At 42.0% G+C, this 23,347-nt stretch overlaps 1 protein-coding gene across 1 annotated transcript; it reads right to left on the bottom strand.

The window, feature by feature from the left end:
• Nucleotides 1–17,720: 17,720 nt before the first annotated feature.
• On the bottom strand, nucleotides 17,721–19,198 carry LOC149401403 (Glutaredoxin family protein). The gene has a single exon (XM_089613137.1). It carries the CDS (start codon nucleotides 18,883–18,885, stop codon nucleotides 18,049–18,051), a length of 837 nt encoding a protein of 278 aa, XP_089469263.1. The 5' UTR covers nucleotides 18,886–19,198; the 3' UTR covers nucleotides 17,721–18,048.
• Nucleotides 19,199–23,347: the final 4,149 nt, after the last annotated feature.

Raw genomic sequence — 23,347 nt, 5'->3', positions numbered from 1 at the left:
TTTCATGGTTGCGAACATCTCTCTCTTCTCCCGGCTCTGAAATAGTCTATTGCAAAAAGTCACATTGCATGTCCAACTACAATATCACGCAGTGAATAAACAACTTCCATTACTTCGGCGATACTGGTACTAAGTACTTCTTTGCGTACTAAATTGTACGGTGTCGCTTCGATCTTCAACTGTCTTCATATAATTTAAAATTTAAGTTTGCAAATATATTTGATTTATTGATACAAATCTCTGTTTTATATTTCCACCATTCTTCACTTGCATTGACGGTATTATTGTTATCATTCCACCCGAGACCAGTTTCCTTTCCGATTAATTGCTTCCAAAGCTTTCATTCACCTTTCAGTAATTCTAGCTTATTTTTCAATTGGTGTCTATCGTATTGATCTCTTTGTGTTTTCTTAGAAATAGTTTTCACCATGTTCTCCCATCCTAGCTTGGTTAAGGTTGTTCTAGGTCGGTTTCCAGTTTCAATCTCCGCGATACAAGCGTCGCATAAGATATCAACCACATTATTATCCCATACCGCTTTGATCCGCGACCGTTTATCATGATTTTCACTCATATATATATGTAAAATATATTAGTAAATTTTCACATTTAATAAATTTAATATTTCTATAAGCTTAAGTAATTATATTTATAAGAGAAGAATTTTATAATATCAAATGTGTGAATACTTAAAAAAAATAAATGATTTCTACTTTACGTCTATGATAAAAAAATTTCTTCAAAAACTCAATATACATTAAAAACAAAAATACTTAACTCAATATGGTATAACTTAACCACAGTATTATCGTAGTTACTTTTTGGTCGACAAGGACAAATAGAACATTATGTATTTTATTGTTTTCTTTTAACCAATGTATTTTATATTTTTAAGTTTTTAACATTTTGCACATGTTTTCTTCCAAATCCTTTAGTCGACATGAGAAGAGGGATATGAGCTTGATAAAAAAAAGAAGAAGGATCTGAGAGAGAGAGAGAGAGAGAGAGAGAGAGAGAGAGAGAGAGAGAGAGAGAGCAACAATTATCGATCGACGAGTAGCATCCGCGAGGTCGATCTGGTTACAGCGGAGGCTGAGGCGGACCTCCGACGCATCACCGAGCTGATGATCTCCGCCATGTATCTTCGACAGTGCGTTCAAGTTTACGGCGTCGTTAGAAAATTGGTGATGGATTCGAGCTTGCAGCGATTGTGCGTTCAAGTATCTTTTCTTTGCTCAATATTGTTTCTATACGAAGCTCTGGTTATGATGAAAACTTGCCACCGAGCCTAAACGATTTCTATCAACCATGACTCGCAATTCCATATCCTAATCGAGTTAATTTTGCTTTCTTAATCACATCCTGAATACTAACCAATTCCCAGTTCGAACCAGAAAAATAACTAACGACGTGTAAACTTTTAGATTCCAACCAAGAACACATCAAACAGTTTCCATAAAAAAATCAAACTCAATTCCATTTATAATTCATAGAGTTTATTTAGAAACACAACCGGAAAAGACTAACATTGATTCTTGTTCTTCTCAGTTTGAACTCCAAAGATTAATTCGATGAGGATTTCCGAGAATCAACTGAAATTATGTTGCAGCGCCTCAATGTTTGTTCTCCAGAGAGTGTGAGATAGTTTATACACTTATTTAGGCTTCAACGTAGATTTTATTGATATTCTGTGATCTTGTAGAGAAATTTTAGCAGATACGTTAGGATTTAGACTCGGTATTGGTGGTAGATATTGTTGATGTCGATTTTTAGATCGATCAACAATCACAAATGAAAGGTGAAATGATAAAAATAATTTAAAGGGGTTTAGAAAGACGTCGTATAAGAAACAATTTAATAATAAAGAACTATAATAATATACGAATATTAATTACTTTTATTAATATAGAGAAGGTTACAAATGGACGAAGTGACGAACTCAACAGGTCTAGCTCAAGATCGTGAATATAAGAATACAAAATAGAATTAATTGAAAACTGAGATGTAGAGCTTGCATGTGCCAAAATCGTCCTCTCCCCTTCTATTTATAGACGAGATGGAACCTTCTGGCCAAAGGCACGTGTTCCTCGATCCACATTCCTCGCCGAGGTCGTAGTCGTCCGAGATCCGGTCTTCGCGGCGTGGCCTACTCTTTGACTGACCGATCCTTCTGATCGAGAAGATGTGGTCGAGTTGGAGTCCTTCATCGAGACGGGAAATGTCGTTGGGCTTGGGCCGATCTGCCGAGAACGAATTAGGCCCGTAATTGATTTCGTGGGCCGGTCTTCAAACTGATTATGGGCTTTAGTCGGGTCAAAGCCCATCTGAAATAATGTTTAAATATTTGAATTTTTATACCCCCACAATTAGCCCCCAAATATTTTGAAAATATTTAGCGCGGAGAATTTGAACTGTTCCGAATAAATAGGGGGAGACCGAAGATTCGGGACCACGTGGCATCGTGTGAGAGTGCCTCCTCTTCACACGTGGCGTGACGTGACCGTATTTCGTAGTTCGAAGTCTAAGAGTCAGAGAATCTGTTATCTTTGCAGATATCGAGGGAAATATCTTAGATTAGATTCGATTTGATTTCCGAAATCATTAGATTTTTTCGGGATTTTAGTTAGTCAAGAGACGTATAAATAAGCGTGCCGAAGAGTCATTTCTTCTTACTTATATTCTCGTCTTCCGCGGTTAAAAGGTAACTTTCTCTTCTGATTTTCTCTCTCTCTCCCTTAAACTCTCTCTAAGTTCTTCGATTTTATTTAGACTTCGACCACTTCTTATTCTTAGTTCGACCAGCGAACTCAGGAAAGTTCATAACTTTAAACACATCCCCCCTGAAAACCTTAATTTTAGAATGTCGAGCTCAAGACTTCGTCCCTCAGGGTCTCAACCTTTAGGGAACGATGACATACTGTTACCTTCTGCCGTGACCTTGACTGACCTTAGGAGAATCCGCGAAAATTACCAGATTCCCCCAGAAATAGGAATTCTTCTTCCTCATCCTGGGGCCACCGCCGACACCGTCGTAGAGGGTTTCTGCTGTATATACGACATCTGGCTGGAGAAATGCGGATTGAGATTTCCAATTCATCCTCTCCTGTTCGACTTCATTCAGACCCTAGGGTTAACCCTGTCCCAGATGTGTCCAAACTTAGTCAGGATGGTGATGGGCCTGATTGTTGTGGCTCATGAGAAAAAGTCGAACTCTCGTTGATGGACTTGGTCCGTCTTTGTGTCGTTAAGGAGAATTCGAAACACGATCCGAAGTGTTTCTATCTTTCGAGGGCCGCATGCAGGGGTGTGATCTCGGGCCTGCCTTCGAAGGATAAATATTGGGGAAGGCGATACTTTTACTTTGCCGTGAACGAGCACTCACTTGGGGATCGAGCTCGTTCTTTTTCCTCGAAGTGGGCGAGCTCGCCGAGTATGCACAAAAAATTAATTTATCATATTTTTTTTCTTTGATATTCACTATGTAGGTGGGTGAGATAAACTGACATTTATCTGTTCTTTTTTTTTTTTTAGAAAAGATTAAGGCGCCATCTCATGGAGCAGAGTTCGCCGAGAAACTTTCCATATTGCAGGAGGGCGAAGTAGCGTGGTCAAACTTTACTTCTTACAGGTTTATCTCGGTCAAGCTTTGGCATCAGCCCCCAGCTTTTTTAGAAGGTTTTGAAGAAGGTTAGTTTGATTTGATTTCGTCCTCTTCCCGCGGTCAATTGTGTACGTGCCATTTTGATCAAGTTTTTATTATAATCAATTAGACGTAGGAGACAACATGAATACCCCGATCAGTGCTCGCGAGGTGAGGAAACAAAAGAAGGGGGGCGCTGTCTCGACTTCGACCCCAACCCCGACCGTTCCTCTCAACGATCCCGAGGTCGAAGTGACCGGGGTTCGTTTGATGTCCGAGATCTCGGTCGTTCTGGTGCCGTCTGACGAGGTACTTGAGACGACCGAGGTTGCCCCGACGGACATCCAGGGAGCCGAAATTCTCGAGGCTGAGGAAGCTCGAGTCCCCGGGGTCGAGGGAGACATCCCCGAAGGGGCCGAAGAGGGTCGAGCCCCTGAAAGGGCCGAGACCATGGGAGCGCCCAAGAAGAGGAAGATGCCAGCGAATCGGGTTCCTGAGGGCGGTGTCCCTGGAGAAAAAAGGAAGAAGAATAAAAAGATTCGGTTCCCGACCTCGCTGGCAGGGACGAAGAAGAGCCTACTCCTGAGGTCCTCGTGACCGCGGTGACTCGGGCGGACAAGGGTAAGGCTGCAGCGGAAGGAAGCAGGTCTTCCTCGAAGTCAAAATCTGGAGGCCGAGCTGATTCAGCCCCGTCTGCATCCCGGAAGAAGAAGCATATCGTCAATTTTCACTATGCGCAGGATCACATGCTGTGCGACGATATCTACTCTTCGGCGGGATTTCTTCTGTTACCGGTCGTTTTCGGGACACCGGAAATTCAAAAACGATTCAAGGCCGGCCGGGTTTTACCGGCCGGAAGCCCAACGGGCCCCGGCCCACCAGGCCCGAGCGCCCTGAGGCACCCACGGCCCGGCATGGCCGGCGCGCGCGCACCTGCGCCCCCGGCCCTGAGGCCCCCGGCCCAACGGGCCTCAGCGCGCCCTAGCGCGCCTGGCTCGCGCGCACCCTGCGCCCCGGCCTCCCGGCCCGCGCATGCTCTTGCGCCTCGGCCTCCCGGCCCGCGCGCGCTCCCGCGCCCCTGCTGACTCGGCCGGGTGTCCTTACCACCTCGGCCGAGCAGCTTTGCCACCTCGGTCACCTCGGCCGAGCAGCTTTGCCATCTCGGCCGAGCAGCTTTGCCACCTCGGCCACCTTGGTCCGGCCTTGGATCGAACCGCCCGAGGTATTTAATCGTTGTTTATTTTCGTGCGACAACATCTTCGCCAATTGACCTGTTTCGGCATATGGCTTCCGAAGGTCCCTGAGCTAGCCGAGGTAGACTGGTACAGGATGATGGCTTCGGCCATAACTAGTCGACCTGTTATACTTAGAGAAATAATTAATTTTTATGGATCTTGTTGTGATCGAACTAACGGGAGAGCTTTGTTGATTTCAGCTGTCCACCCAATTGAACCGAGGTGTTTTTCGCTACAAAAAGCGTCTTCGCGACTCCAAGGTCGAGCAGGAAAAGCTCGCCGAGGTTCAAAAGGGGACGAAGTCTCTTCAAGCCGAGCTCCAGGGCATGAATGAGAAAATTGCCATCCTTCAGGACGACCTTCTGGCCAAGGATGCTCTCTTGGAGAGGTCGAACGGCAAGATTGAACGCCTTCGTGGCAAGGTTCAATTCTTATCCGTTGACGTCGATGACAAAAAGGAGAAGATCAAGGGATGGGTGTCCCGTTCCAATGACTTCGAAAAGGAGAGCAAGAGGTTGGCGATCGATCTGGCGGCTCGGGACAAAGAGCTGAAAGATGCTCTCGAAGAGATCGCCCGGATGAAGAGGACGACGAGGGCGGAACCGGATCGGGCTGTGCATGCGGCAAGGAAGGCGACCTCGCTGAATTATCGTGAACAGATACTCAAGCATCGTGCACAGAAGGAGAAGATGGACGAAGCCGTCCTCATCTTGAAGAAGCTCGAGCAGTGCCGGGGGAATAAAGAGCCGATCTCGGAGGCCTTAAAGGGTGAGATCTCGGATTGGACCGCCGAGATGAAAGATACTGAGGACGACATCGCTTAGTATGAGGCCGATTACGCGGCCATTGCTATTTCTGAGATCGAGGACATCCCGTTCACTCCATACTCGGACCGATCTCCCGCCGACGCCCCCGCGACCGAGGTCGAGCCCGCGGAAGCCCTCAATGAGCACGGCTCGATGCTCGACCGAACTGACGAGGTTCTCAATTCTATCCCAGAGGGGAACGAAGAAGTGGCGGCGTTCACTCTTACCCTCGAGCATCGAGACGTCGAGGTCGGACCCCGTGACCAAGCTTAAGTCGGCAACCTGTCTTTTTTTTTCAATAAAAATGTTTATTTTGTTTCTGGGGCCCGTATGTTTTGGGTGAAGTTTTTGCTACTTTTGATACAATTATAGGGAGCTTTGGTACCTTTATTTTATATTCGAATTATTTTATCTTATTATTTTTAATGCAATTTTATGTCGAATAATTTGTCAAGTCGTTTAGCTCGTCAAACTTTCCTTTGCTTGCACAGATGCTTATATTCTGTCTTTTATTTAGTCCATCCGACCGATCTGAATACGTTTGAAATATTATTTTGTTTACTTCTGAGATAGATTGGATTCGCATAATGTTAAGTCTTTTAGGTCGCCCACATTCGGCCTAAAATGTTTCCCTTAAAGATTTCAGATGATTCGCCGAGTCTTTTAGATCGTCATAGAACTAAAAAGTTTCCCTTAGGCTGAGGTTTTGAAATCGGTTCGTCGCTCAAGATCTGTTTAGTTGTTCGGAGTATTGCCGGTCTGAAGCGTTTCCCTTTAGATTTGAAGCCGAAGTCCGTAATTAAATTTGGTGAAAATTTTAAGTCTTTTAGATCGTCGGGGACCTAAAAAGTTTCCCTTAATATTTTCGGACGAGGTCGACCCGTGTGGGTGCGATCTCTGATGACGCTGTGAGATGTCGGCTCTTGCCAGAGTCGTCGTGAGGTGTTTGCACTGCTAGCCTAGTCCGAGGTCGGGGTCATTGGCCGAGGTGCGAGCTTCGTGGCTTAAGAGGTTAGGGGGACTGTGCCTTTATGGTAAGAGGCTGCCTACGTACCCTTATACATGGATCAAGTCGGACGTAGTTCAATTATTACTGGTTTCAACAGTAGTATTTTTTGAGGTTCGAGACGTTCCATGATCTTAAAACCGGGATTCCGTTGAGTGTTTCAAGTTCATAAACGCCGGGATAGGTTACTCTGGTGACCCTATAGGGGCCTTCCCATTTTGCCCCGAGTTTTCCGGCGTTTGCCTCAGCAGTGTTTTGGAAGATTTTTCGGAGGACCAAGTCCCCTACATCGAATCTTCTTGTGTTAACATCTTTGTTGTAGAATCTAGCGATGGATTGCCTATAACGGGATAACCGTGATAGTGCTGAATCTCACTTTTCCTCCACTAGGTCTAAGGCATCGCATAGAGCCTCGTCATTTTTTGGCTCATCTTCAGGTGCGTATTTTACCCTAAGGGTTTGCACCTGATGCTCAATTGGGATGACAGATTCGACTCCATGGACGAGGGAAAACGGAGTTTCCCCTTTCTTGGCATCGAGCCTTTTCCTTATGGAGTCAACTATGGTCTTATTTTTTGCTTCCGCGTGTCCATTTCCTTGAGGATATCGGGGTGTCGACATTCTTACCTCAATGTTGTTATGGAAGCAAAACTTTCTAAACTTTTTCGATATGAATTGCGATCCGTTGTCTGTTATGATCTCGTGGGGAGTGCCATGTCGACAGATTATATTTTTCCAGATGAATGCGGTGACGTCGACGTCTTTTATCAGGACGAAGGCGCCAGATTCCACCCACTTTGAAAAATAATCTGTTAAGATTAATAAAAAGCTTAACCCGCCAGGGGCGACCGGCATTGGTCCCACAATATCCATAGACCATTTCATGAACGGGTATGGAGCCGAGATAGAGGATAATTCTTCTGCGGGTCTTTTTATGTTGGGAGCATGGCGTTGGCATTGGTCGCAACAGCGTGAGTGCGCCTCGCAGTCTACCAGCATGGTCGGCCAAAAGTAGCCTTGCCTCTTTATTTTGATGGCAAGCGCTCGTCCGCCTACGTGATTTCCGCATTCCCCTTCGTGCACGTCTTCCAGGATTCGTTTAGACTCCTCCATCCCGACGCACTTGAGGTAGGGTCCTGCGAAGCTTCTTTTAAATAGACTTCCATCTATGATGCAAAATCTCGCGCTTCTTAGCGCGAGCTTGCGTTTTTCCATCTTATCGGATGGGACCGTGCCAGTCGTGATGTAATGTAGTATTTCATCTCTCCAATCCCCCCCTTCTATTGTTATGACCGCGGTAGTGGTTGTGGCAATGGAAGGTTGTTTGATTGTTTCGACTGGGATGATCCTTTTGAGGTCCGGATCCGAGGTAGATGCCAAGGCAGCCAGTGCGTCGGCCGAAGTATTTTCACCTCGAGGGATTCTAGTCAGGGAGAATTCTTCGAATTGTTTCGTGAGGTCTTTCACGACTTTTAGGTAGGCTTCCATTCGCTCGTCCCTAGCCTCGTACTCTCCGGAGTATTGGTTTGCCACAAGTTGGGAATCGCAGAAAGCTTCTACTTTCTTTGATCCAACTGCGGTGGCCAACCTAAGTCCGGCGATTGACGCTTCGTATTCGGCTTCGTTATTTGATGCGACGAAGTCGAGCCTGAATGATTGTTCTATGGTCTCACCGTGAGGGGACGTCAGGTGTATTCCCACTCCTACCCCTTGCTTCGATGACGCCCCATCCACTTTAAGTGTCCAGGTCCCTTCGATTTCCGTCACGGTGGGACTTTCCCTCGGGAGTTCGATGATGAAATCCGCCAAAACTTGCGATTTTGCGGATGTCTTCACTCGGTACTCAATATCGTATTCGCTCAGCTCCACGGGCCACTTGGTTAATCTTCCTGATTGATTATGGCTATGTAGGAAACTTCTGAGCGGATGTGATGTCATTACTATAATGGTGTGAGATTGGAAGTATGGTCGAAGTTTTCGCGCGGCGGAAACGACGGCCAAGGCCAACTTCTCCATAATAGGATATCGAGTTTCAGCATCGACTAACGACTTGCTTGTATAAAATATTGGTCGTTGGTCCCCTTGCTCTTCTCTGACGAGTACTCCACTAACTGCCGCTTGAGACACTGCGACGTATAGATAGAGTGGCTCCCCCGCAACGGGTTTTGCCAAGATTGGGGGCGTCGATAGATACTCTTTTAATTTTTTGAACGCCTCTTCGCATTTTTCGTCCCATTCGAGCTTCTTGTTCCCTTTAAGGAGCCGGTAGAAAGGAAGACATTTATCTGTGGACCGAGAAATGAAGCGGTTGAGGGCAGCGATGCGTCCCGTCAACCTTTGGACTTCGCGCATATTACAAGGTGAAGGCATTTCTCGCAGGGCGTGTAATTGATCCGGATTGGCCTCAATTCCTCGTTGGGTAACTAAATACCCAAGGAACTTACCGGATGATACTCCGAATGAAAATTTGGTGGGATTGAGTTTCATTTGATACTTATTCAGTACCTCAAAACATTCCTCCAAATGCCCTACGTGGTCGTTTTTCCTTAGAGATTTGACCAACATATCATCGATATACACTTCCATCGTCTTCCCTATCTTTTCTTTGAACATTTCGTTGACTAACCTTTGATAGGTGGCGCCAGCGTTTTTTAGTCCAAAGGGCATGACCTTGTAGCAATACGTGCCTCGGTCGGTGATGAAAGCTGTTTTTTCTTGGTCGTCAGGGTGCATCAGGATTTGGTTATATCCTGAGAATACGTCCATGAATGAGAGGATTTTATGTCCCGCGGTCGCTTCGACTAGCTGGTCGATGTGGGGCAGCGGGAAGCTGTCTTTGGGGCATGTTTTATTTAGGTCGGTAAAATCAACGCATACCCGCCATTTCCCATTTTTCTTCTTTACGACGACAGTGTTCGCCAGCCAATCCGGATATTTTACCTCGCGGATTGAATCTGCACTGAGCAGTCTTTCGACTTCGTCGTTGACAACCCGCGCCCTGTCTGGACCGAGCTTTCGTCTTTTTTGTTTTACGGGTTTAAAGCTGGGATCGACGTCAAGTTGGTGAGACGCGACGTTGATGCTTATTCCTGGCATATTTTCGATTGACCAGGCGAAGGTGGATTTGTTTCGTTTTAAGAAACAGATAAGCTCTCGCCTAGTACCACCTTTAAGCTTAGTTCCGATTCCGACACACTTGGAAGGGTCAGAGCCGTCAAGCTGTACTTGGACTGTTAATTCAGTGCTTGGCACATCAAGGGAATCGGGATCTTCTAGTGCGGAAACGCTCTCGGCCGACTCCACATTCATTAATTGCTATTGCTCTTCTTTAATCGTTTTGGCACAATATTTGTGGCTAGTGAGATAGCAACTGCGAGAGGTTGCCTGATTACCTAAGATCTCTCCTATTCCCTCAGGCGTAGGGAAACGAATACATTGATGATAGGTTGAAGGCACAGCCCTCATCATATGCATCCAAGGTCTTCCCAAGATAATGTTGTAATGGGAGAGACAGTCTAGTACTTGAAACTCTACTATTTTGTTGATTCCATGTGTTTTTACGGGCAACCTGATTGTTCCTAAGGATGGAGTAGTGGACCCATTGAAACCTGTCAAATGGGTTCGTTCTCTTTCGATCAAGTCTTCATCGATTCCTATCCTTGCCAGGGTATCCTTGAAAATAAGATCTACAGAGCTGCCTCCATGGATTAGAACTCTCACAACCTCACAGTTAGACACATCAATCGTGATTACAAGTGCGTCGTCGTGTGGTTCGGTTGTCCCCATTGCTTCTTTTTCGGAGAACGAGATTTGAACACCTTGTTCTAATCTGATTTTGGTAGTTTGGTTACTCAATCGACGTTGATGTGTTTTGATGGAGTTGACCGTTTCGTTGCAAAACTTTGAGCCGCCCATTATGAAGTCAACCCTGTGTTTTGCGACAGTTGGCGGGGAGTTTGGTTCCCCTTCCTCCTCGGGTCTCGCTCTCTTGGGGGAGGGGTTGCCCCTTCCCCTGTTGTTGCTATTGAAGACCTTCTTCTTTGGCGGGGGTCCTAGATCGACGTCTTTTAGTTCCCCCTTTGCATATTTCTCGGTTAAAGCCTTACGCATGGTCTCGCAGTTAACCGTGTCGTGGCCGTTAGCCTTGTGGAAACTACAATACGCATTGGGGTCCCGTGTCCATTTCTTAGCCTGGGGACCTCCCTCCTTAATGTCATCACTGACATTGAGCGTATAATTAGGAGGGGCGTGTTGCTTTTTGGCGTGAGGTATGACGTCGTGGGGATTAATCCTGCGAGGGTTATTCCCAGTGTTTACGGGCCTCACCCAAGTATTGGAGGGTGGTTTCTTTTCGGCCGCGCGTTGCCTCTCGTAGGAAGCGAATTCTTCTTCAGCCTTTGCGTAATTCGTGGCCTTATGAATTGCATCCTCTAGTGTGAGGGGGCGGTTAACAGTCATTTCCAATTTCAGCTTCGAGTCGTGCCTTAATTCGTTCCTTAGAGAGGTTATGGCAGACTCGTGGCATACGTTAGAGATTTTCGAGAGTACGTCCTTGTAGCGGATCATGAAATCCTTCAAGGATTTGTTCTCTCTCTGTTGGATCCCCCATAAGTCTGCTATGGTCAGATCGTCCTCCACGAACATCGAATAATGTTTCAGGAATGCAGCCGATAGCTTATCGAAACCATCAATGGAGTTTGGTTCGAGTTTGGAGAACCATTCCAAGGCGGGTCCTGACAAGCTTTCAGCGAATAGTTGGCAGTATCCTGCCTCTAATTCTCTCTCAGAGAGCATAACCCGTCCCATTGCGACTCTGAAGGACAATATGAAGGCTTTCGGACTTGAGGTGCCACTGTACCGTGGAAGGCGGACTTTTCCGGTATCTCCCAGTTGCACTTCAGTGATATTTCTGGCGAAAGGAGTTCGCCTTGTTTCTTCAACGAGACGATCTATCTCGGGGACCGAGCTGGCCGCAGAATGAAATTCTGAACGAACAACTCTCAGCTCGGCCGTTATAGATTCCTTGAACCTGTCCAGTTTGGTCATACTGGGTTCGCCACCACGAAAGAGGCGAGGTCCCGATTGTGCCGGATTGGCCGCGGTTGCACCTACCGGGCCCTGACGGGTCTGATTCATCCCGCCAAAATGCTGGGGGGTGAATGTTTGATAGATCGCTGGAGGGTGAGGTCCCGAATCAGTCGGGAAAGACCCGGACGGTGCTCCCCCGAGCAGAGGCGGAGGGAGTCCAGAAGGATCGATCATGACTTCTGTCGCGACCTCGCCAGCAGTCCCCCCAAGCTGAAAGCTTGTGATGGGAGACTGGTCTGTTCCTCGGGCGACCTGTATACCAGAGAAATACAGACGGACTCCGGGAGGGATAGCTCGGCTTGTTTGCGCAACCGAGGTTGCTTGGCGAGCTGACTCAGAGGCGGTCATATCTCCGGATCCCACTTGAGGATTCGGGGTGTTTTGAGGAGTCGAGAGAGTATTCAACCGGTCACTCGGCTTGCTCATCTATCTTTTTGGTCAGCATATCCAGGATTGCCCTGATCCGGATTCGTAATGAGTCGGAGTGGAAGACATGATAAAATTTTTTTTTTACGAACTGCTTCTTCCGAGATTGGTCTTTCTGAAATTTCCCACAGACGGCGCCAAATTGTTGATGTCGATTTTTAGATCGATCAACAATCACAAATGAAAGGTGAAATGATAAAAATAATTTAAAGGGGTTTAGAAAGACGTCGTATAAGAAACAATTTAATAATAAAGAACTATAATAAGATACGAATATTAATTACTTTTATTAATTTAGAGAAGGTTACAAATGGACGAAGTGACGAACTCAACAGGTCGAGCTCAAGATCGTGAATATAAGAATACAAAATAGAATTAATTGAAAACTGAGATGTAGAGCTTGCATGTGCCAAAATCGTCCTCTTCCCTTCTATTTATAGACGAGATGGAACCTTCTGGCCGAAGACACGTGTTCCTCGATCCACATTCCTCGCCGAGGTCGTAGTCGTCCGAGATCCGGTCTTCGCGGCGTGGCCTACTCTTTGACTGACCGATCCTTCTGATCGAGAAGACGTGGTCGAGCTGGAGTCCTTCATCGAGACGGGAAATGTCGTTGGGCTTGGGCGGATCTGCCGAGAGCGAATTAGGCCGGTAATTGATTTCGTGGGCCGGTCTTTAAACTGATTATGGGCTTTAGTCGGGTCAAAGCCCATCCGAAATAATATTTAAATATTTGAATTTTTATACCCCACAGATACGTTAGCAGATGCGTTAGGATTTTAGCAGATACACTTAATTGTTAAATTTATGAGGGAAAATAAGTTATTGAATTTTTTTTTAAGAAAAGTTTTTCTCAAAAGCTAAGAATTGTAGCTTTTTCAGAGTTACGTTATACTCTCAAAAGTGCTTTTGCCATTTTTTAAAAAAGTTGTTTTTACCGTACAGGAAAAAACGGTTAAGCTTTTATAAAAAGCCAAAAACATGCTTAATAAGCTCTTCCAAACAGGCCATATATATATATATATATATATATATATATATATATATATATATCATGGTCCATAATCTTTAGGTGGATTTTGTATTAGCCCTACTCTGCAAGCAAAGTTTGAGGTACCAGACTAATCTATCGGTTCTTAAGCAGTATTACGCAAACCACAAATAATAGGCACTGGTTTGTATAAAATCGTGGATATTAGGGTACTTGGAGTTTCTCACGCGGTACGAGTAGCATATCCTAAGCTCCAGAAACCAACCAACCCAGTTACAAATTTCATGAAAATTTCGAGAAAATTGGAGGTTTCGCAATTTACATAAAATAAAAAAGAATTTATTTGATTTTGAAGACTTGATTTAACTGACAAATTAATATTATAATTACTCGAAGTGTAATATTTTTTAAGGCTTATAAATGAAGATATTAGTTTTGTAAAAGTATGTTATTTTGTATCATTAGGAGAACAATCAAATAATGTTAAGCAGTATGTACTATTTAATTTCAAATTTTATATCTTATTATGTATAAATAGGAGAAAATTTCAGAACTAACTTTAAACATAAAACATGCGTCACTTTTCATATTTCACTCAAATTTTCAAAAATATTTTACTAATAACCATTTCTCTTTTTTTGGGACAAAAATACACTCATGTTTCATAAATTTAGTCTACAACTATTGAAATATGATCACCAATTATTGAAATATGATTAACTGTTATTGAAATTTGGTTAACTGTTATTAAAATCCGGTTAAAAGTTAATGAAATTTGGTCAATAGTTATTGAAATATGATAAACAATTATTGAAATCTGATTAACCGTTATTGAAATCTGGTTATTTGTTATTAAAAATAGTTATTTATGAACATTAGAAGGTTCAACGGTTAATATTGAAAAAAGTTATGAAAAACGGTTATTTTCGACTATTTTCACCATATATAATAGAAGGGGCAATTAACCCAATAGTCAACTCTCCTTTTAAAAAATAGTTCAAATTTATATTAAAAAAAAAATAACTCATCATGTTCGCAATAAATAAATTAGTTAATTAATTTACTGCGGGCATGATATGCCATTTTTTTAATAAAATGAAATTTTGGGTAAAATTTTTAAAATGAGTTAAAAAATGACTAATTATAACAAATTTTTATTCTGTATTTATTTATTCTGGAATATCATTCATTTTACTCTTTTTTATTTTTATGGTTATCTCAATGTAACAGCCAGTATCGAATTTTTTTTCCTTGTCAAGTACCAGTGGTAAATTGAGATGGTGTATACCCGTAAATTATTTAGGTACGACATTATAAACTGTTATAAGCGCTAATCTTTACTCACAAGTAGTCTTTAAGAAAGTGTTGCGTAAAGTACATTTTGAACCAAATTAAAGGTAACAAAGATTGCCATTAAAGGAGTAACAAAACAAAATCAAGTTTTGTTAGCTACAAAGTCTTTATTACGATTGTTAGCCTGTCTTTTCTTATGGTACAAATTGCTATGACTTTAATTATCTATTGATCTTCTAATGGGACGTACATGCTTTTGATTTGTTGATCTTAACAAGTCATTGTAGACATGTTTTGGAGTGAAATCTTTTGTTTTGAACGTGTCTTTGTCGTCGTTCGCTGATCATGCCACTTTTTTTTTTTTTTTTTTTTTTTTTTTTTTTTTTTTTTTTAATGAATCTCACATAATGTCAACTCTAAGTTTGAATAAGAAACCATGTCATTGTGGCTGTGCGTATTATTTTTATATTTCCCCACACAAGTTCCATATGCAGGGCTGGATCATGGACCAAATCACTGATATACGGGAGCAAACAGAGGAGCGGGGTCTATCCCAGATCGCGTTAGACTTAGCCAGAAGTTCACGGTCACCGAACGTCTCTCCTAGCTCCTACCACACACCCGAGGCACACTCGCAATCCGAGGAACTTATTATGTGCATCGGTCCAACCCCAAAGGGATCATCTCAGCATCAGTCGTGGAGGAGAACGGTCCAGGTCGAGATGTTACGTTTTTTTTTGTAAATGAATTAATGAAACTTTAGTTTTGAGTTTCATATTGTAAATAATTGATATTAATTTGTAAAAAAAAATAAAAACAAAGATTATAAATGAAATGTCGCTTCTAATAAAACGCGTGAAAAACAAATTAGAAACGACATGTTGCTTCTAAAATCATTCTCGCGAAATGTCCAAAACATATATTGTAACTTTCTATGATATGCAAGTAAGTCGTCTGACCCGTGCCGTCGCCCTCGAGATTTTTTTTCTTTTTGGTAATTATTTGTTTAAGATAACACGAGGGTTTAAATTGTATAGTTGATAGAATAGGCACAAATATACTCACATCAAACTAAGTGTATTGTCCACTTTCAAAATTCTCTAGCCTGTTGGGTAATATGTAACCTTATCATAAGTAATGAGATATGAAGTAAGTGCAAGTATTTTTTATGTGCCGCTCTCTGCTAGATTGAGATAAGCTGTTAGGTCCCCTTTCCACTTTTTGGGATAAAATCCACAATGTCTTCATCATTTGTATCAACTTCCTCTTCGTCTTCTTGAGCTTTGTCATTATCTTCTCCGACCTTGCCATTCTTATGGCCAAACCTTTGAACATTTGGTTGCTTATTATCTTATGGCATTTCCCCTTATCCGATCTACCATGACTACATGAGTCCTTCCTCTCTTGAAGTATCTATTTCATTATAACGCTTTGTGATTTTATCATGCTCCATTAGAATAGACCTTAGCATCGCCATCATTTTCGTCTTGTTGGTAAGGTCATTAAAGTAATTACTTCGTCCTCTATAATCATTTGAAAAGAAAAGGTTAGCGCATCTCGTGTCTAAGGCGTACCGCACAACGTTTAACGTACGTTTAAATTTATATGGACATTTTAAACTTGGTTGCTCCCTCACTCTTCATTTATTGAAGGGATGATACTTTTATTATGGATTTCGCACTACTTCACACTTCGACCGATCTGGATAGTCAAAAAAGGTCATGAAGACTGTAGACTAGGGATTTGATAGCTCGCATACGAATTATAAAAACTCAATCCAGGTTCGACTTTTGAAAAACAAATGCAATTTTAGCAAAATATAATTAGTAAAATTGTCATATTTACACTTTTAAATTGTTATTTAGCCAACTAAATATTTTTTAAATAGCCATGTTTACGTATTTACACCCGTATATTGACTAATATACCCCATTTTATTTCCCGCCCAATGTGTAAATAAGATATGGTATTTTAGTCTATTTACGGATGTAAATACGTGGACGTGGTTATTTACCAAATATTTACTAAAGATTGACTAAATAACAATTTAAAAATGTAAATATGACTATAACCCAACTCGCATGATGATATTTTATTGACTATTGATTTCCTCTAAATTTTGAGAGAGTGCCATTTGATCGGATAACAAACAAAGGCCATAGAACGGCTCCCTACAGTTAGAGAATGATAAGTGGTATTTTACTATTTTTATTTTTCTTCTTTTGCTAGGCCAAAGTCATTTAGATAAAGATTCGAAAGAAGAGGGATGAAGAGGGTAATATTCTATTGTTTGAGGGGTGAACATGCGAAAAGTCATCTTTTATGGGTCTTTTCCGTATATTCTTAAATTGTTGCCCTCTCACCAAAGATTGGTCTAAGCCTCTAAAGTAAATAAAGAGGGCAGGCGGCAGAATAAAGAGAAACGATATGGCAAAGCATTAACTGCACCAAATTCTGGGAAAGCAAATAAATGTCTTTACTTTCGTGGGTGTTGCCTATGCAAAAGGTTTTAGGGTGAATTGAATTGAATACACGTGCTTGATTAAAGCGTGGTCAAAGATGGCTAAAGCCATGACCTCTCTTTCATGTTTTTATTCACTTGTGCCTGCGAGGTATCATCCTTGACTATCCCAAAATGCTTTGAAAGAAAGAAAAGGTGGTGTCTGACCCCCAAAACCAGAATATTGCACTCGAAACACCCGTAAATCACTGAACAGCAATATAGACATCCGAATCTGGATCGAGAAGCTTCCCCGAAGCTAACTCTAGCCACTGCATTGGTGGTTCACACTTCTTTGTCTGACAAACTAACTTTCAACACTTGGATTCTGTCCTAGTCTGAAATACCATTCAAGCCAATACTCAACTCCTCGTCTTATTTGCTACGGGTTTACCCGATAGAGAATTCCACAACCAGTCATTGATCAAGTCCCGCCTCTCATACTGACGGAAGAACAGAGCGACCCTTGCCAACTTTATCAACTGTTTTGCATCCAAGTGTTTACTATAGTTTCTCCGAAACACTCGATATGTCAAACATAACTATCAAAACTGGTCGATAACACTGCTGTAAAAAAATTACGAGAAGCGATACGAAACTAACCTCCCACGCCAATTGAGTTCAAATTCAGGATTGGGGTAAGAGAAAACCATTCATCTTCTTCTTTGCAACATTTGCAAAAACACCGTGCGGCGATTACAACACTACACTTGGGATATATTTACACAATTCATAGAGGAGAAACACTGTCATCAGTGTTAATAAAATTGAAAAAAGAAAAACAATCGACAAACCTCCGATTTTTGCATCCTGATAACATACATTGTCACCAAAAAGAAAATAAAAAGTGACTGAACATCGGTTCCCAAAACCGACGAACCTTGGAATCCCCAAAAGAGATTTTCGGGGCAAGTACACGAAATTCTAGTACTTCAACTCCGCTTCACAATTCACATTCAGTAATACATACATTAAATTATACTTATCATGTAACAGCAATTCTTCTATCTGAGTATTGACAAAAGGAGCATCTAGTTATAAATACGCACCGAGAAATCTCTTCTCATGAACCGCAATCCGGGCACCGAATCAACCCGTTCTCGTTGCACACCAAACACCTTTTCATCGTCTCCTCTTCCTCGTCGAACACTTTCCGGCTCCCGGAGCAATTCGAGCATGGAACAAACCTCGCGTCTCCACAGCCCTCGCAGACAAACCCTGGGTCACGGAGAGGGAATCCATGGAGGATCATGGCAAGCTCGCCGGTCTCGAAGAGCCGTTTCACCACCTCTGCGCCGCCGAGATAGCTTCCATTGATGAACACCTGAGGAAGCCCCGCGTTCTGGTTCCCCAGCACGCCCTGAAGCTCTCGCCGGAACGCCGAGTCCATGGACACGTCACGCTCGTCGATCCAAACCCTAAATCCCCGGAATATCATCCTCACGGCGTAGCAATCCTCGTAGGTCCGTCGGACTCCCCTGAGGCTCGTCAGGTACACCACGATCCTGTCCTCCGTTCCCGGAAGCCGGAGCGTTGAGCTGTTCAGGAACGAAGAAACCCTAAAATCGCCGCCGATCGATTTCGAGGGTTTTAGTTTGGCCTGAGACTCGTCGGGGATCGATTTCGCCGTCGTCGCCGTGGGCTTCGCCGATTCGAAGATGCTGCAGAGCCTCTTGACCTTCCCTCTGAACGAGCTGCTCGTCGATCGCACGGACTCGATCGAATTGTAAAGCTTCGCGAACGAGCTGGTCGGAGATGGCTGTTCCGGCGGCGGCTGAAAATACTTCTTCGGCGACGACTCCGTGGCGGCGATGGCCGGCGAGTACATCGTGAGCGATCGGTTGAAGAAGGAAAATCTCGGTTTCTCCGAAGAGTCGAGCTTTTTCCCAAAATCCGCCATGGAAGCCGGTGAATTGGAGGAACTAGGGTTTCGAATTTCGATATTATGATAATCGCGAGGCGAAATCAAGATTGAGGTAATCTTGGCCGTTGGATCAAGAAATGAAATTGGACGGTTTGGAGAGAGAGTAACGTATGTCTGTTTATCGTTGGTTTTGTGTTGTCAAAAATCTGTGTTTGGAAAACTGGTTTCGTTATTGGTGTTGGTGTGGTGTTTCTGTTTCTGTTTTTGGGCGTTGTGAATTGTCGTACACAAATGAAAATGAAAGCCACTTTTTCAAAGGGAAGACGTAGACAGAAAGCAAGGAATAATGAAAGCGTGTTCCATAACCTAATAATTATTATTGTAATTATAACATGGATAATGTGGATGTAAAATATATTTAAATAACAGACGGAAATTCTTCAAGTAAATCTTTTAGTGTTTTTAAATTCTGATTAGCTGTTCAACGTCTTTTAGCTCTTTTTTTTTTTTTTTTTTTTTTTTTTTTTTGAGGAAGTCTTGTAGCTCTTTCATTTCGACCATTTGGCTCTTGAAATTGTTTTCTTGACAAATAGCCCCCCTTTTATCTTCTTTTTTTTCTTCCTACCCTTTTTTTATTGGTTTAATTTTGATAGGAGCAAATAATTTGTGGATTGAATTAAGGGAATTGTACATATATAGCCATGTGAAAAAATTAATCTTAATTGATGTGAATTCTCTTCAGTTAATGGCTTTATAAGTAAATATCCCAAATTAAAAGATCGCTGGCAAATGAGCAAAATTTTAAATCTTTTTTTAGTAAATAACTCGTAACTCTTAATAATATACCAGCTCATTGACGGTATTATTATACTTTGTCCGTGGGATATTTGTTAGCAGTGAAAAACTTCTCTAAACTAAGATATTTTATGAAATCTCATAAAATCAAACAATAGACGATTAGATTAATTTAAAAAAAAAATTGTAGTTTGGACGGACGTTTTATTTTAATTAAACTTATTTTTTGATAAAATAGTCAAGATTTCATAAATTATTGCATAGTAGTCATTTATAATGTAGTGTTTGGGTGTATATTATTTCACTTTGAAAAAGAAATCGTACATGATTTTGATCAATGTCCTTTTCTTCCAAACTCAAGTCTGGTCCATCGGTCGTTTCAAAATTGTCTGTATTTATTTTCATCATAATTTCTTAATATTTAAATTTTTTATTTTTATGTTTGTGTTCACGTTCATCGGTGATGGCAAGGGAGATCAACGGCGGTGGGTCCGAGATCGACGATGATGGCAAGAGAGATCGACGGAGATGGGTCGGAGATCAAGTCGACATCGATGTCGACGGAGATCGACGGAGATCGACGGCGAGGTCGGTATTAGAGGGCGAGTGAAAAAGTATTTTAATGATTTTTAAGATTTTTGTCTAGTTTATTTCAAATTTAGAAAGTGATTAATTTGATAAACTCAAACTTTAAATTAGGTAGAAAGGCATAAAAAGAATGAGATGATAAGACATATTTATGTGCTTAAAAATTAAATTACATTTTAATTTTTGTATAATTTAAAATTAAAGTATATTTTGACACTGGAAGATATATTTATTATTCTTGCTAAAATATAATACAAGTCACTCTCGTTCTTATGGGATTTGATAATTTAGTCATGAATAAAACCTTTTACAAATAAGATCCGTTGAATGAGTGGATTAATGAATAAAATTGTCATCTAAAAGTTGCAGTTGACTTATTTAAAATATATATATATATATCTTGGCCAAAATGTAGTTTTTTAAATAGTTGAAGACCGTTGGCGCCAAAAACTCTATTAAAATACATAAACAAAAATTTATGTAATTTAAAGAGTGTTTACTTGTAGCCTTTTTGTATTGATCTTTTTTTTTTTTTTCTTCTACTTGAAGTCGCTTTTTGTGATGAAATTAAAGGTGTAATATGGCAACAGACTTCTCTATGTAGGCCTCTCTCTCTCTCTGAATCGCTGCAAGCCCATACAGGTCTAAAATAAAAAAAATATTGACACACTATTTTATAACTCAATTCTCATTTTTCACCAAAATCATAATTTAAACAAATTTACTAACAAATTTTGGAGAAAGAATAATTTTTAACCATTTTTACCCTATATTTTTTTTCTTTACTTTTATTCCTAATTTTCTTTTTCTCCGAGTATTGCATATTACAAAAAATCTGATATTTTTTTTTTAGAAATTTGGGTTTGTTCGACGATTTGTTGACATATATATGTCAACAATTGACATGATTTATTGACATATAGACAAGGTTCGCCTTATCGTTACCGCATACCGGGACTTCAATTTTAGGGATAAACCGCTTACCGGAGGGAAAATCGAGGGGTATTCAGACAAATATTAGGAAATCGGTACCGGCATGAAACCGCTTAGCGCGGAGGAAACCGGCAAAAAGGTAGGAAACCGAGGAGTATTCAGAAAAATATTTTGCAAAAATAAACATACTTTTCATAGTCCAAACTTCATACCAAACATAAATTGAGTTGGAAAACAAAAAGTGCCATAAGTAGAGTATATATATATATTACAACACGTACGACATAATACACTAATTATAGGTGGAGTGTCTCGGGGTTGAGATCTACGCGGCCTAGATGTGCGTCTTGGTCGATCATCCACCATCATGTTATACTGGTACCACGTCATAGAACTAAAATATATGCTCATCCACGTACGGAAGTGATAATCGTAGGTCTCTTGGCTAAGACTAATAGGCCGCGACTACGGACAATATCCGACCTCCCAACGTGTGAAAGAGGTTTGATTGTAGTCATTGTATGTCTCATGTGTGTCCTCCACTGGGATTACGGGTATTACGAGGACGGGGACGGGGATAGGGATGGGGATGGGGACGTAAGGGTAAGAAGAGTAAGATTGGTTCTCATAAGGGTTGTATGACGCCTTTTGCGGTAAATAATCAGTCTCAGAGCCATCGGTTGTAAGAGAGAACAATCAAAATTCAGAAGTCATCATATCAACGTCATTACTAGACGACATTGACATCGCATCGTTCATACCTCTTTGGTTCCTGCCTTGATTCCATCCACTTCCCGGAGAAAAAAGGAACGGATTGAAGGGCTCATCCCCGTATTGGTCCTTGCCGCCCCGGTATTGAGAACCTCCGGGCCTGGATTGCTCCCGCCGCTGCCGCCCCCGTATTGAAACTCGCCGCCCCCGTGTGGTGACCTGTTGCCCCCGTGTGACGACCCGCCATGTCTCTATTGATGACCTCCACGACCATCTGCCGCTGTCACACATAATCATTCAAACCATAAGTTGAAACAATAAAGACGAGAGTATCAACTCCGACTTCCCCACCAAAATTATGATCACGGGAATCAACTCCGTCTTCCTCACTTAATACTTGTTCGATGTTTATTTCTTCTGCCCGAGCATGAGATTCCACCAAAGGACCGAGCAAATTGTCATCCATCCACGTGGACCGGATTGATCCAACGGTAAAGCTCATCGTCGCCCTAATTATTCGTACCTGAGCTATCGAAAGCCCTTTCAATGTTATCGTGAGGATCGAGAGGTTTCATTTTATCTGCATACCTCGTTCTTTTGTCTCTCAGGCTCAACTTCATGTTGTAGCTTGCAAAGACAAGCTTGTCGAGCGTTGAGTGCGCCAAACGGTTCCTTTGCTTCGTGTGGATTAAAGCAAACGTACTCCAGTTCCACTCACGGGTAGATGAGGACGCCGTTTGCGATAGGATTCGCCTTGCCAACTTCTGCAGCATAGGTGTATGATTCACGTATAGTTCCCACCACGTAGTTATAGTCAATACGAATGTAGTTAATAAGTGAATAAAACCTGAATAACATCTTAATAAAATTTTACTTGCATTCACGGTCCCCTAGCAGACATTGCACTCTTTTGTCCAAAGTCACCTCGCATATCTCGAAATGACAACAACTCACTCGTCAACGTCGATGAATCTTCGTCGGAGTGTAGAGTGTCGAACACATTGGTCACTGCGGCCATATGTGTACTATCCTTATGGATTTCCTTGTTGTACTGCAAGTTTGGATTAAGGACAATTTAATATAATGTTAGGTTCATAATTATAATATTAAAATTAAAAAAAAAAAAAGATGTTACATGCTTCATGTAACGGGTGGCCTAGTTGGTTGTTCCACCTATTGTCGATGATGTCTATGACCCAGCGACATCCGTGAAGCGATTCAAACCGCTTCCGCATCTCATTTTATACATAGTACAACAACCCCATGGTCGGATGCAGCTCCGAGCCCACTAGTCGTAAACACGTATACATGGGCTCGAAGATGGCACATACGTCATCGACTCCTTGCGAAAAACGGGATTGTAAAGCGTTCTCGGCAACCCGTTTCCCATCTCAAGAGGACGACTGTTGGTGATTATGCACCAAAAAATAATAAATGTGCGGAAAATATAATTAATTACGCTAACTTAAGC

Source organism: Urtica dioica, chromosome 4, assembly GCF_054948205.1.
Source record: "Urtica dioica subsp. dioica isolate 48M chromosome 4, U.dioica_male_clone48M_v1_H2, whole genome shotgun sequence".
Taxonomy (NCBI): Eukaryota; Viridiplantae; Streptophyta; class Magnoliopsida; order Rosales; family Urticaceae; genus Urtica; species Urtica dioica.
The sequence above is the reverse complement of the archived record's forward strand: the minus strand, read 5'-3'. Positions and strand labels throughout refer to the sequence as shown.

What these genes read in the sequence shown, in the direction of transcription:
- LOC149401403 (XM_089613137.1), bottom strand. Translation starts at nt 18,885, where the DNA reads ATGGCGGATTTTGGGAAAAAGCTCGACTCTTCGGAGAAACCGAGATTT.